At 43.2% G+C, this 14,929-nt stretch overlaps 1 protein-coding gene across 1 annotated transcript in view; it reads left to right on the forward strand.

The window, feature by feature from the left end:
- Positions 1–14,929, forward strand: part of Fam3c (FAM3 metabolism regulating signaling molecule C) — a 42,934-nt gene that overhangs the window by 9,621 nt on the left and 18,384 nt on the right. Inside the window, exons 2-4 of the mRNA XM_050145918.1 lie at positions 2,656–2,709; positions 6,786–6,890; positions 14,323–14,352. Of these exons, the coding sequence (XP_050001875.1) occupies positions 2,697–2,709; positions 6,786–6,890; positions 14,323–14,352 (148 nt within the window). The 5' untranslated portion in view covers positions 2,656–2,696. The remainder of the gene's footprint in view (positions 1–2,655; positions 2,710–6,785; positions 6,891–14,322; positions 14,353–14,929) is intronic.

Below are 14,929 nucleotides of genomic sequence, written 5' to 3' on the forward strand. Positions count from 1 at the left end.
TCTCTTGAAAAGCTCCTGCTCCCCAGGGGCTCGAAAGGTAGCTCAGGGGTTAAGAGTACTTGTTCTTACAGAGGAACCGGATTCACACCCCAGCAACCACAGGTGGCTCACAGGCTTCTGTAACTCTGTTCCAGGGGATCAGACACTCTCTTCTTAACTCTGTGGGCCATGCGTGTACATGGTGCTCAGACATATATGCAGAACATACATACATATAATAGAAGAGTTAAATAACAAAAGAAAAGCCCCGGCCGACTTAAATATTGGAACCATCTGAATTAGTTGGTTTTGGTTAAAATTGTGATTTGGCCAGCACTGACTTAACGTTGGATTAAAGTGAATGGTGATTTTCTGTTTTGTGAAATACAATTGATGGCTCGCTCAGTGGTTAAGAGCATTGCCGGCTCTTCCAAAGGTCCTGAGTTCAATTCCCAGCAACCACATGGTGGATCACAGCCATCTGGAATGAGATCTGGTGCCCTCTTGAGGAAGAGACCTGGTCAGTCGTCCTCATCAACTTAGACCATGAAACCCAATACAGACAAGTTCAACAGAGCCATCATATACAGGTTGCCCATGTTTGCTTCAGCATTGCCAGGGCATAAACTTCATTTCAGTCTCATATTTTCTTTTGGCTGGATTAATTTTATTTTTAGTATTTTGCTACTTTATTTATTTGCATGCGTGTTTTCTTGCATCTTTTTAGTCTTGAGGTGGTAGTGGGGTTTCCAACACTCAAACTTAAGTCAGTTTGACAGACTGTCAAACCTCTGGAGTGGCTAGTTTGCAGCAGAGAGCCTCAATTCCCAGCTCAATTTGCAAAAGCCAATTTGATTGACGTGGTATTTGTCCACAGACTGTTAGACTTGAGTACGTCAGTGTGCAGGAGGAGAAATGAAACAGGCTTTGTTTGTGAGCGTTCCTGCTCTTCTCAGGACACCCTTGTAAGGCCACCGCAATAGCCAGGGCAACTGGAGAGCTGGTGGGAAGATAACGAAAGACAGCCCTTCTTGATAACTGTTTTTCTGGCCTGTTTTCTCCGGGAAGAAATGGGAAAGTCATTTGATCCGCGCTCTTATTACTGTTGGTTCTTGTTTTAATGAATTCTAGACAGGTTCTCCGTATTCACATAGCAGCCCAATTTTGAGTTAACAAAATTTTATTAAATTGGACAAAGCCCTGTAGTTGGACTAAAGGAAGTGTTGAAGTGAGGACAGCCAGATAAGTGGGGTTGGCCCCTCCTAGTTACTGCTTTTGGATCCCCTTTTCTCTAGGCTGCAGCTCCTTCGCCCAGGGGGCAGTGTGGCCCTCCCTGCTTTGACCTTCAGGTGACACTGCGCCTTTCTTTTAGCGTCTTTGTCTTCCTAAAATGCTGAGACTTGTTTTGATCTAGCCTTACACTTTTGGAGTGAAGAATTTCTTAAATATCCTGTCTTGAATATTTACAAGTTCAAGAATATTCTTAATTACTAATATTCTGGTTTTGGGAATTCTATTTTCTGTTTGTATCTCTACCTCTTCCTAAGTACGTAGATTAGTTTTCTGAGCTTGTAGCCGAGGCCTTTTTCTTCCTTCAGTGTTGTGTTCATTGCCTCTGAACCTGTCCCTTCTTGATTGCCTGAAGTCTTCACGAGCTGTTTCTTCCACTGCCCCAGATTGTAATAAGTCCCCAATGCTCTCTAAACAGCCAGGCTTGGTTTAGAATTAGCACATCATAAACACATGCCATACTTTGCCCTCAAATCTCTTCCCATACTCCTGCTCTTCGGATTTACACTTTTGCATCATTAAAGATGCAAGAGAGTTAATTAAGGAAATCAACTAAAGATGTGTTAATGACCGAGACACCTTGATGGGATTTTAATATAGAAATTTTCCTAAATGTTAATTCCCTACGATATTTTAATGGAGAACCATTGTATTCACAAACGTAGTTGCTGCGAGGAGCAGCGGCCTGTGATGAGTTCCGAAGCAGAATGGCTGGCAGGAGCAGGCAGGCTGCTGGAGACTGTAATGCAGGTGTGGTCTCCCCCTGCCACAGAAGCCGAAGGAGAACAGCAGGTGTCTGGTTCCCAACTGCTTATCACATTTTCAAAGACATTTTCCTAGGCCACACTCAGATAGGAGTGGAATTCTTTTGGTATATGAAAGGGGAGGGAAGGGCATGTGTGTGTTGTGAATGCAGAGTTCAGTTCCCCTGCAAGCCAAAAGAGGACTTCTGACCTGTCAGACAGAGTTCTCTTGAGAAGCCAAAAGGCTCCCTGCCCCCCTTTTGTGTGAAGTGGAAACTTCAGTGTGATAGGATATGCTGACCAGTGTTTGAATATAAGTGTAGTAAGCTTCTGAAGGATGTGTCATCTCTGAGCATAATAGTTATCATGTGTACACACGGGTACAATGGGAGCAAAGGACACGGCCAATGGGAGGCACAGCAAGGCAGCTCTTTTGAGCTATTTTTTTTTTAATGGCCCAGTGGAAGGAATGGCCAGTATTAAAGAGTTTTTTTTCATTAATCATTAGTATTCATAGAATAAATACTTAGACATATTATGGTATTTACTTAATTGGCTTCATGTATACATTCTAAAACAAACAATCTAAAGAGAAGTATTTATTGTATAATTCATGGTGTTTGTCTTTTTCTTTTGATATTAGGACCTTATTTCTGAGAAGTGCCCTAGGCTGGATAAGCAAAAATGAGGATAGCAGGTAAGACATTTAATCCAGTGAAACTAATTTTTCATTTTATAATTTATTTTATAACTTGTTCGCTCAATAATGACTAAAGGAGGGGGCTCATAATTCATTGATTCTTCTTCATCCTCCTCTCCCAATCCCCCTTTTGTGGTGGGTCTTGCTTCCCAGTCTGAGCTGGTTCAAGCTGTCTTCCTGCCTCAGAGATTATATGCAGGTGGTACTATGCAATGTTTGTGAAAGTTAAGTACCAGGCTAAAGTAAACTAAATCCTGCTTAGCCTTGCTTGTTCTACATAGTCAACAGATCTCACCTATGCATTACAAGGATCTTTGTAGATGAACTTCTTACTGAAATTATTCCAAACATTCATGTTTAGTTTTATGTGGTGAGCTTATTTGTCTAACAGTACATATAAAATACTCAAAGAATGATTTTTAAAATGTAAAGAGACTTACTTTTCCTTGCTAAGTTCTGGGGATCAAGAAAAAAAGAAATTCTAAAATAGAACTCTTTCTGGTGTGTACTCAAGTGTGACATACGTGGAGAATTTACTGAAGTGTGGTTTGGCTTTGAATTCTTAGTCTACGTATAAATCCAGAACATGAACGGCAGTCTGAAGTAGCGTGTTGTAGACATTGAAAGTCCTTGCTAGATGGGCGTAGTACTAATGTCAGCATTGATAAGCGTCTTTAGGGGGTAGACCCATAAACACCAGTTCCCCTTTCTGGACCTGAAAGTGAAAATACATGGGTTTCTGCTATGCGGCCTCCAGCCATAGCTTCCCCACCCCTAAAGGCACATTGCTCTGAGGAACTCCACTAAATGCGCATGACAGGAGAAAACAGGTTGCTCCTCCAAAATCGTGATAATCAGTCTTATTTTTAATTGTCATTTTCTTAGAAGTATCTTCATAGAGACACCTCTCAGAGATGCCAGAGGCCGAAGCAAATGGACAAAAATCCCTCTTCTTAGTTTGCTTATAGTTGTATAGACTCAAACAGAGCTGATCAAACACCAAGATTACTAAAACCAAATTAACCAATGCTTACTGCGAATGCTTTTGTAAAAATTTTAAAAATCGAACTCGCTGTGAAGTTACACTTGTGGAGGAAGAAGATTCCAGAAACCAAGAGCTTGCTTGTTTTTAAAACGTGGGGCTTCGTTTTTCGTTTCTGGATGCTCTTGGGGTCAACAGGACGATGTATAACTGTGGTCCACTGAGGATTTTTAGATGCTCTGTTTAAGTGTGCTAACCAAAGCAAGTTCTTGTTCTGCACATAATTCTAAATTCATTTTCAGGAAAATTAACTTCGCCATCTAGCTTTTATCCTTTCATGGCATATATCTTGGGGGGGTGCTGCCTTTAATGGGCAAATAAGTAAGATTAGTTATTATTAGTCCACAGCTTTGAACTAATTAATATCTTCTAAATTAATAGTATCTGGTTGCTCATGTAGCCTGAAATGTAATGATCTTTAGTTTATAAACGTAGGAACAAACTCAAAGCAGTGCTGTCGGTGACTGAAGGAAGAGGAATGACACACCATGCCAGGAATGGGTGTTGTGGTGCGATACGGTGATCCCCTCCAAGGCTGGCATTGGTGCCATATGGTGATCCCCTCCAAGGCTGGCATTGGTGCCATATGGTGATCCCCTCCAAGGCTGGCACTGGACTTTGGGACCAACCCTAGAGGCCGTATTCTGTAGCAGGCTCCTGCCCTCTTCCCACTGTAGAGACTACATGTGTCTCTGCTGCTAACTTCTATTTCATGGAGTGTCTGTTTCTTCCTTGTTCCATTCCAGTGTAAATGAACAGGTCCTGGTTTAAGACAGTGCTGGGGCTAGAGAGATGGGCCAGAGGGTTTGAGCACTTATCTATGTTTTTTCTGCAGAGGACCGAGGAGGTTCAGTTCCCAATACCCACGCAGTGACTCACAACTGTCTATAACTAGTTCAGGGGATGTGACACTGTCTTCTGACTTCCATGGGCACCAGGCATAAACTTTCATGTACATACACAGGCAAAATAAAATACATAATTTATGCAAATCTTATGTAAGAAAAGACCCCCCATCTCCTGTACCACCGCTGACAAGACCCTATATGCAAGAGCAAGGCAAGTTTCATTTCTCTGTTTTAGAGGACAGTGAGGGCTCATCCCCTCTTACACATGCCCATGACTGCTGGAAAACAGAGACGAGCTTGCGGTTTGTCACCTTCAAGCCGCCTGGCTCAGTCTTACACAATGAGAACACTGTGTGCCCTCTGCTGTCATTCATCTGTGGAACATGTATGTATTGAGAGCATGCTTTCTCGGGGACACTCCTGGGAGAGGGAGCTTCAAACCAAATGGGATTTTGCTCTTCTATGCCAAAATTGTAGGTAGCTAGCTAGTAGTTGCTGTAAAGAACAGGAAGCAACCTTTGGACAGAAGGAGTGAGGCAATGGAGGTGAGAAGAGATTAGTTGGCTGTCCTCATTGCCACTTGGTTCTTGTACTAATAGAATTCCTTCGGGCTTTGTTTTTTTAGAGCAGTTGGAGATTCACAGCCAGATTGGAAGGAAGGTGCAGAGATTTTTCTTGTTACCTTACGTGTAGCTATGAATAGAGAGAATCTCTGGTGCCGAGGAGGCTCTGGGTGTGGCAGCCTTTCAGCCTCCCCTGGCTTTCCACACATCTTCCGTTTTTTCCTGACCCACCCCTCTGAGGATATAGACTTTTCCTTGGGGGTCCATGAGATTAGAGGATTTTCGTTTTAATTCTTCCTTACCTACTATATTGAGCTTGGCATCACCCCCTCCCCCTGAAGAGTGTGTCATTTAGAATGATATACTGCACAGTCACTAGGTTTTGGGGTGCAGACTTGAGTTCTGGTTCTTGTGCAACCGCTGGTGAATCTGTAATCTTCAAGCATTATTTGATTTCTGGGATTTTTTTTTTTTCTCTCTCTTTAAGGTTAGATGTTTGCTGATTCTGTCATCCGTTTCATATCAGGAGAGATTAAACCTGGACTATTACGTTTGTGCAGACATGAATTACTAGTACTGTTAAGAAGCACGTCATGGCTGTGAAATCCAGAGAGGGAGAGGGAAACTGTGGCTCTGCCATTGTTCCCTTCCTGTCTTACCTTGCCCTTTGTGGTTTGTTTCTTAGATTGAGAACCTAGGAGTAAAGGAGTCAGAGATGATTCATCCTCAGCAGATGTGGCCGAGATAGCATCGTACAGATATGAAGTCTAAAGTTGAGGGCTGTGCTCTCTCGGGGCTTATCACATAGCCAGTCACTGTGTGAGCTGTCCTCCCCTCCAGGGGCAAAGTCCTGCCTTAAACTAGGTAGTGTTTGCAGTCCCCTTGGGGTCAGAGAGCTCCAGGTGAAGGGTTGGTGATAGGTTAGTAAGCGTGCTGTATTTCACTTCCGCTCCTTATTTCCTGGGTGTCCTGGCCTTGGCATCTCCAAGTTTAGTGCTTTGTATCATCTCCAGATGCAGCACACCATGCCTGTCTATGCACCAACGTACAGTTCGTGAAATGGGCAAGGGCCTGGAGATTTAAACGCACAAAGACACACAGACAGAGACACGAGTCGTCTTTGAAACAGGAATGCCCCCTTTATTGTGTCCAGGGGCAGCTTATATAGGGATACTTAACTGATAGCCACGCCCCAACCAAATCTACCAGAAACCACTCTCCTGACATCAGGAACTCCTGAGGGTCTTGTGCTCAGAGCAGCTGCAAGTATAACCCGTGGTTTACCAGGAATTCAAGACCTGGGGGCTTCACAGCTCCCAACACCCAGAGGGGCTCTGGAAAGGACTAGGAGCGTGTAGTCTCCTAGCTGTGCTGGTGGTGCTCCACTCTCCAGGACACCTGTGGTCAGCCAGCAGCTGGTGGAAGGCAAACCTCCTCCCCGCCAGTCGCCTTGGCTTGTGTCTGAGAGTCCTGTGATTGTGGGTGTCATACAGTCATTGTAACTGCAGTAACATTAAGATCTAGAGATGTCTTAATGATTTTGTAGAAGCGTAGTGTTTGTGCAGCAGGAATTCTGTTGTCTTCTAAAACCATGCTGAGTTACTTCTGCCTTTTTTCTAGGAGCTGCAAAGTTGGTGGTGGCTGTTGCAGTATTTCTATTGACATTTTATGTTATTTCTCAAGTATTTGAAATTAAAATGGATGCAAGCTTAGGAAATCTATTTGGTAAGTTTCACACCCCCCCCCAAGTACCCCCCCACTACTGCTCCCATTGCCTCCACACGTCCCTTCTAGTTTCACGTCTTTGTGTTTTTCAACTCATTCAGTTCAGGCTTACTCACATGGGTGTGAGTTTAGGGCTGTTTACTGGAGCACGGGCACCTACACCACTGGAGAAAATGGCTCTCCCTTCTACTGTAGCAGTTAAATTCCAGGGGCTGCTCAGGGAGGAGTATTACCTTGCAGACTCCTCCCCATCCGTGATGGAGTGTTGACAGGCATGGTGGCAGGTGCTGGTAATCACAGCTGATGGATTTCTTGAGAGCCACAGCCATGTTATGTCTGGGGAACAGCACTTGTCAGCCCCAGCCCCTTAACTTCTTTCTGTGCCCTCTTCCATGATGTTCTCCTAGCTTTAAAGAGGGTGGGTACATGTGTCCTGTATGGGGCCGAGTACTCAGGAGTCACACATGTGCCACCGTTGTCCAGCTAGAACTTCATGCTTTTAAAAAGTTTTTATTTTATTATTTTATGTATATGGGCATTTTGCCTGCATGTATGTCTGTGGACCTTGTACACGCTTGGTGCCCTCAGAGGCCAGAAGAGTTGTAGGCAGTTGTGAGCTTGTGTGTGTGCTGCGAGTAGAACCTGGGTAGGCAGAAAGGGCGGCCGGTGCTCTTCCCCTGGGAGCCATCTCCCCAGGCCCAGGTTCTTAACATGTGTAAGTTCTTGGCATGAATTCACTGCTGCTCTGTTCGTGTAGAAAAAGAATTATTATGTGAGTAAATGTCGTTCATTACAATATTCTAAAAAACATTGCGGGTTTAAGGATAAAGCTGGTATGAAACAATCGGTTCTCTCTCTGACATTTTGAACATCTTTAGTGACTCTGCTACACGGCGATGAGAAGCATTAATCACAACTCTTAAGAGCTCCCTCTGGAAAACACCACACTGGCGTGTTTGAATTGTTTCTGCCTTTGAGTTAGCTGCTAGAAAATGGACCCACATCTAGTTTATAAGAGTCAGAGAAATATGTTATACATGTTGGTCCTTAACGTTCTTTTTCTTTTCTCTGTGATTTTCATTTTGGCCCATTATTTGGTGTTTTTATGTTGTAAATGTACCCGTATAAGGTACGTTAACTCAAATTACGTTTTTCAATGCTAGGGATCCATCTCAGTGCCCTGCACATGCTAGACAAGTGTTGTGCTACATTCCTAACTCAGTTGTAAGCACAACCCTTCAGTTAATAAAGTGGAACCAGTTATATTCAATGTTTATTTTAGATACTTCTCTGTCTTACTGATTTTCAGATGTTTCTATTCTGGAAGTGTACCAGGGTTTTCCTCTGGCATGGTAGGCTATTTCAGAATTCACTGTGCAGCCTTGTCTGCCAACTTGTGATCCTCCTGCCTCACCCTAGTCCCCAAGTGGAAGGATTTAAGGTGTGCACCGCCACAATGCTCACCCTAAAGTTTCTTTCCCTTTTGAGGCACTGGTAGTCAAGCCCAGGGCTTTGTGAAGTGCCAGGCAAGTACTGTAGCACTGACCCACATCTGTGACCTTAAGTATATTATTAGGAGGGTGAAAAATAGAACCCAAGGTTCATATATTGAAATGGAACTGATTATATTTATCTCACACTGTATAAAATTGATATCGGATCTCTCCTGGAGACCATCAGCTGTCATGGGAAGCTCAAGAAGCTGGTTGTTTTTTCTGGGTTCTTGTGCTCATACAGGGTGAACTCTGGCTGCAGACTAAAGCATGAAAAGAGACTGAATCCTAGAAGCAACATCTTGTTCTGGTTGGCAGAATTAAACAAACGTATGCTGAGGGCTTTGAGTTAGTGAGTTTTCCTCTCTGTAAATTAATACTGAGGAGGGACTCGGAACACTGAATTTACTTCTGCTCTCTCTGAACCCGAGATTCACCTACACAACAGCACTCAACCTTTCGTGTCTGAATACTCTTCAGAGTTAGTGTCTGGGATATGGTATGAGCCTCTGCCTTTCCCATCAGGATGAGCCCTTCTCGAGTACTTTAACTGGAACATTGGACTCCTGATTTCCGTTCTGCTGTTCCATGCTGCATGTATTTTACCTACTTGGTTTAGGCACTGTTTAGGGCAGGTGTTTGTTTTCATCTATAAAATGTTATTTGTTGGATTCTGGTCTAGATTGAACTGGTGAAAATATTAACGCGGGCTTGTTTTATATTTTTTGTTAGAATATGTTAGTTCTCTTAACCATTTATTTGGCATCCAATTTAAATTGGCAAAGCTCATCAGGTTGAATCCATAGAGGTTGGTTTCAGGGACCTGGTCTCTAATTACCTGTATGGTTAACTACAGTTCATTCAGAAGCCAGTTTTTTAACTTCCTTTTGTGATAACTTAATAGTTTGAGCAGATCCTTTTCTCCCTCTATGTGTTGAAAATATTCTTTTCTCACACAATACATCCTGACTACACTTTCCCCTCCCTCTGCTCCTCCCAGTTCCTCTCTATCTCCCCTCCCACCCAGACCTACCTTTTTCTTTCTCTCATTAGGAAAGAATAATATCTAAGAGATAATAGCCAAACTTGATAAAGTAAAAGATAGTAAGATAAAACAAAATCCATCTCACCCAAGTTTAATCATGCAAACCAAGAGAAGGGAAACAGTCCAAAGAATACACAAGAATCAGAGACCCACTCCTTGGACAGGTCATTTTGACTCAGGCTTTTTTGTTTGTTTTTCGAGACAAGAGTTCCTCTGTGGCCTGGCGGTGGTGGCGCACGCCTTTAATCCCAGCACTTGGGAGGCAGAGGCAGGTGGATCTCTGTGAGTTCGAGACCAGCCTGGTCTACAAGAGCTAGTTCCAGGACAGGCTCCAAAACCACAGAGAAACCCTGTCTCGAAAAAACCAAAAAAAAAAAAAAAAAGAGTTCCTCTGTGTAACCGTGGCTGCCCTGGAACTCACTCTATAGACCAGGGTGGCCTCAAACTCAGATATCTGTCTGCCCTTGCCTCCGGAATATTGGGATAACCTGGCTCGTTGACTCGGGCTTTTTATATTGTTTTATATTTTTTATATTGTTTTAGAAAAAACAGACATTTCTAAACAGGAAGAATGAAAAAATTTGCCCACAGTTAATAATTTAAATTACCAAGATAGGTTATGATTTAAAAAGAATAAGATAAAATTTAAAAGACAAAAGGCAAAGAGGAACAACTAAAACAGTCTAAACCCCTAAGCAGTATTTTAGCATGGGGACGTAGCCCAGTGGCAGAACAGGCAGAACACTAGATGCTTAGCACATCCAGATTTCAGCCCCAGCCCAGCACACCCCACCCCCAAACACACAGAGGCGCTCTTTTTTTAAACAAGACTTAATCTCGAAGGGATTATAGAGTCACACTCTGTAAGAAGTACCATCCAGAGACCCTAGATACTTACTTGTCTTGCTTCCACCCATGAGAAACATCTTGGGAACTGGGAACTGTCGTGGAAAGGGCAGGATGGAGACTTGCTCACACTTTGCCAGCCATGCACCTGGCTGTGGTTTAATGCGGTATTAGTTTTCAGCAGGGACATTCAGCTTGTGCAGGGCTGAACACAGTCCATGTCATCTCTGCAGATATTGCTGCAGTGAATGTTGCGGGCTTGTTGATTTTTACACCTGGATATTTAAGCCATTGGTGAATAGTATATGCATAGATTCCTTGAGATAGTATTACAAGCTGGCGTAAAGTAGTTCTAAATTCTCCAGTCTGACTTAACTAAAGGACATTCATTGAAGTCTGATGAATCAGACGGGTGTGTATCCATTCCTTGATGTATTATCTGAAAGATACTGAAGATTGGGGTTATCAAGTAGAGTCAGAAGTAAAACCTGCAGTGGGGAGGGGGATGTGTTTCCAGTTTGTGCTTGTGCCGATACTTTGGCCGTACCCTGTATTAATGAAGAATTGTTCCTCTGCTTGCCTCTCACAGTCTCAGAATTATAGGCCTAAGGGCAGTCTTTCAATTTTGGTGGGTATTGGGTAAAAATAACTTTCCTTTGTATAAAGTGCTTCCCCGGAGTTTCTTGGCTTTCAAGCAACTCAACAACTAACACTAGTTCCATGGAGGTATACTCACCCGAAAGCCTGGTGACTAGCAAACTGATTTTGATGAAATCATTTTTAGTTAAGTAGCAAGTACAGGTTTGACATCTGAAATTTAACAAACTCATTTGATCTTTAAATTTAAAAAAATATATGTATTTTTAATATTTTGCATATATGTGTGCTTAGCCTGCATGTCCTTCGGTCACCACATTTGTGCTTGCTTCCCTCAGAGGTGGTGAGCCTCCTTGTGGTGCTGGAGATTGAACCCAAATCCTCTGCAACAATCACAAGTGCTCTTACCTCTGAGTCAACTCTCCAGCCCTGATTTTATCATTTTATAGAGTCCTTCAGCCTTTGCCTGTGTCCATCACTCCAGACTCCTAAGTTTCTTGTCTTGGTCAGTACTTGAATGTTGATGTGTTTGGGTTCTTTCTTTCCTGGGTGTTCTTATCTTTTCGCTCATACCCCAGTTTCTTCTTACTCTCAGGTCTGATTTCTAGCTGGCCTCCATAGTGTTGCTCTTATATCTTCATCAAGTATCTTAAGACATGGTGGGTGGAACCCATCACTGGTGTCCACATACAAGAGACACACACAGACACACACCTCCTTACATAGTTACAAAGGTCTTGGGTGCGGAGAAAGTGTGTTGATCACTTCTTCGTGTAAGCGAATGTAGGTATTTACACAGCTAAGCCAGCATCCTGATTCCTGCCTTTGCATCCAGCCTAAGCCCTGTCTGTGTTGTTTCCTTAGAAGCTCTGTATCTGTTTTAGAAAGTTCAGTGAACACCTCTCATATTTTCTTCCCACAAAACTGGCTTTTTTTTTTTATTATTATCCTAAATGACATCAGCAGGGTCTTTGTTAGATAGACTCAGGCTTGAGCCTCTCTGGTCAGATTCTCAAAGGTCCCTAACCTGGCTTTCTGTTCTGTACTGGGAGTGGTTGATGCTTTTTACTTATATATTCATCTTTGGAAGTGGTACAGTGGCCCGGATGCTACATGAGATGGTTTTAAAAGCCAATTGTGGACTGGTCAGATGGCTCCACAAGTGAATATGCTCACCATCAAGCCTGCAGTTCAATCCCTGATCCACATGTTGGAAGGAGAGAACTGGCTCCTCTAAGTTGTTCTTTGAGGTCTGCACACGTGTCGCTTGGCATGTATATATACACACGCGCACATATACATAACAAATGGCTTGAAAAATTAAAAATAAACTAAAAACTACCTCCACCAATTACACTTATGACTGAACACATACGCACCAGTGAAGCGCTCTGTCCTCAGTGTCCTTATCTCTGTGAGACATGATGACCATGGCAGAGACCACCCAGGCATGCTTGGCACAGCTGGCACATAGGAATGGGTGGTGCTGTGCCAGCCCTGTCCAGATCCTACTGTCTCCCCCTGTCCTTACCTCAGATCAGGTAAGCTGTCACCTGATCAGCCTAGCACTGGTCAGGGAGACTAAATTCCTGATTTTCACAGTGTTCCTTTCTAATGATATAGGCGGATGATACACTCTTTTCTTTTTCTTTGATTATTGATTAATTAATTTAGTTTTTTTTTTTTTTTGATTGTTTATGCTCTTGTTTTTGAGACCGGGTTTCTCAGTTGCAGCCCTGACTGACTGTCTTGGAACTCACTCTGTTGACCAGGGTTTGTACCACCATTGCCTGACTAGTTTTTTTTTTTTTCTTAATTGCATTTCTGTGTGTGTGTGTGCTTATGTATCTGTATATGAGAGTAGGTGCGCATGTGACAACCCATGAAAGTCAGTTCTCTCCTTATACCATCAGATCCTGCGCAACTGCCCAGCTTGGTATCAAGTCCCCGCCCACTTTGCTATCTCGTTTCTTTGCCTTTTAGAACATTTTTGTTTGTTTATTTTATTCTTTGAGACAGGGTTTCTGTGTGTGACAGCCCTGGCTGTCATGGAACTAGCTCTGTAGACCAGGCTGGCCTTGAACTGACAGAGATCCACCTGCCTCTGCCTCCCAAGTGCTGGGAATAAAGGTTTGCTTTTTAAAGACAGTCTGAAGTTGAGAATTTCTAGTCTTCATGTTGCTGATGTTGCCCTGGAGTTTAGTTTCCCCATTTAAAAAAAGTGAAAGCCTTGGATCAAATCTCTGTAATTATTTAAGGAAATGGGACAAATGAGCCAAGGAAAACCCAGCGCCTGAATCTATGCTCCTCCTCCCCTCTCCTTTTCTGTTTTGCTATTTGCTTGTTCAAATCTCTCTGCATGGGAATCACCTGTGTCCTTAGGGTCTAGAGATGGAGAAGGCTCTCTTGGCTATATTCCATGCTTCTCTCTTTCCCTATATTACAGCTGTGTGACTAACGGTGCAGAATGTTCTCCTAAGTGTCCTACTGAGTCCTGAAGCTGCTGGCTTGGTCCCTTCTCTTTAACCATCTAGATATTCTCTTTCAGCTTCGACTTTCTGTTCCAAAATTTGAATAGTGGGGTTACAGGAAATTCATAGTTATCAGAAATTGTAGAGAAGTACAAACTAAGCGACTATTTATAGTTAGACAGCTGGCCAGCAGCCATCACACTGTGTGCTTATTAGTCAAATCAGAGACCAGCTGTCAATGGCACTTTGATGGTCTGTGTTCAAATCCCTTGGACCGGGATCAGACACTGGTGCATTTACAGAGCACAGAGTGTAATTGGGAAGGAGGACAGTTGAGACCCAGTGTGGGTATTAGGAGTTGACCTTTCCCTTCCTTGAACTAATGAAACAAGAAACTCTCAGGAACAGCACTGATTTTTCATTCGGCCCTTCTTAGTATATACTCCACACTTCTGTTGTGGAGAAACTCAGATTTCCCCAGCATTCACTCTCCCCTTCTTCTTGGTCTCCCAGATCTTCACCAAACCCCAAGATAGATTTGTACACATTCTCTAGGACTGTGTGGGTACCCAGCCTAGCCCTGCCAAGCAGCATTTAGTTACGATATCGGTCACCAACACAGTTAGTAGTCTTTTTTTTTTTACTTTCTGAGTAGGATTTAAGTTTGTAGTAAATAATTAAGCAAAATATAAACTATAAAATGAACCAGGTGGCGCACACCTTTAATACTCAGTACTCAGGAGTACTCAGGAGGCAGAGGCAGGTGGATCTCTGTCAGTTCAAGGCCAGCCTGGTCTACAAGAGCTTGTCCATAATGAATTAACAGAAAGGTACTGCTTCTCTGAAGTGGTATTGGTATTGGTACTGGCAGTCATCCGAACATGCATTTCCTTGACTTACTAGAAGCTTTACTGTGTTGGAAGTAGATAGCTTCCGATGAACCTGTGTTTTCTAACGATGTTCATTGTTTCTCTTCTTAGCTCGATCTGTGCTGGACCCAGCCACTCGCCGTAAGTCCCTCAGCTTGGTGGTTTATGAATGCTCTATCTAGTACCGCAGTATGTGCCCTGTAAGGAAGGGCTTATTTCAAGCAATGCGGGCAGTCTGTGTGAACAAACCCTGAACGAGTTGAGTTTTAAAACTCTACAGCTGTCATTTAATTGGATGGCCTTCTATCATAGGTTCTTCATTGCCGGTGGGTGTTTACTCTGTGCTTGGGTTGTAGCCCTGTGCTGTGAGCACAGCCCGTGAGACTGAATAGGAGAGCCAGCTGCAGCTTGTACCTGGATGGGTGGGAGGGCCGAGCTTTTACTGATCCTGATTTTGAAGTACTAGGCATGCAAAGGAGCAATTAAAAAGCCCCAGGCACCCAGAAATTTAAAGATAACTTGGAGGATAATTAAATAAGATCTGCCTTGCTCAGCAAGATCGTATGGCACAATCCATTTCTCTCAGTAGTTGGCTCATTCCCCAGGAGGGTCTGAGTTGCGTTCTTGTGTCTTTTTATTTCAGGGGGCTTGCCTGCCTTTTTTCCTTGCTTGGCTTTTTGATACCCTTAGTGGGGGGATAGTTCTAGAGATTTAAAAA

Source organism: Alexandromys fortis, unplaced genomic scaffold, assembly GCF_014885135.2.
Source record: "Alexandromys fortis isolate MF-2015 unplaced genomic scaffold, M_Fortis_MF-2015_v1.1 scaffold_34, whole genome shotgun sequence".
NCBI classification, from domain to species: Eukaryota; Metazoa; Chordata; class Mammalia; order Rodentia; family Cricetidae; genus Alexandromys; species Alexandromys fortis.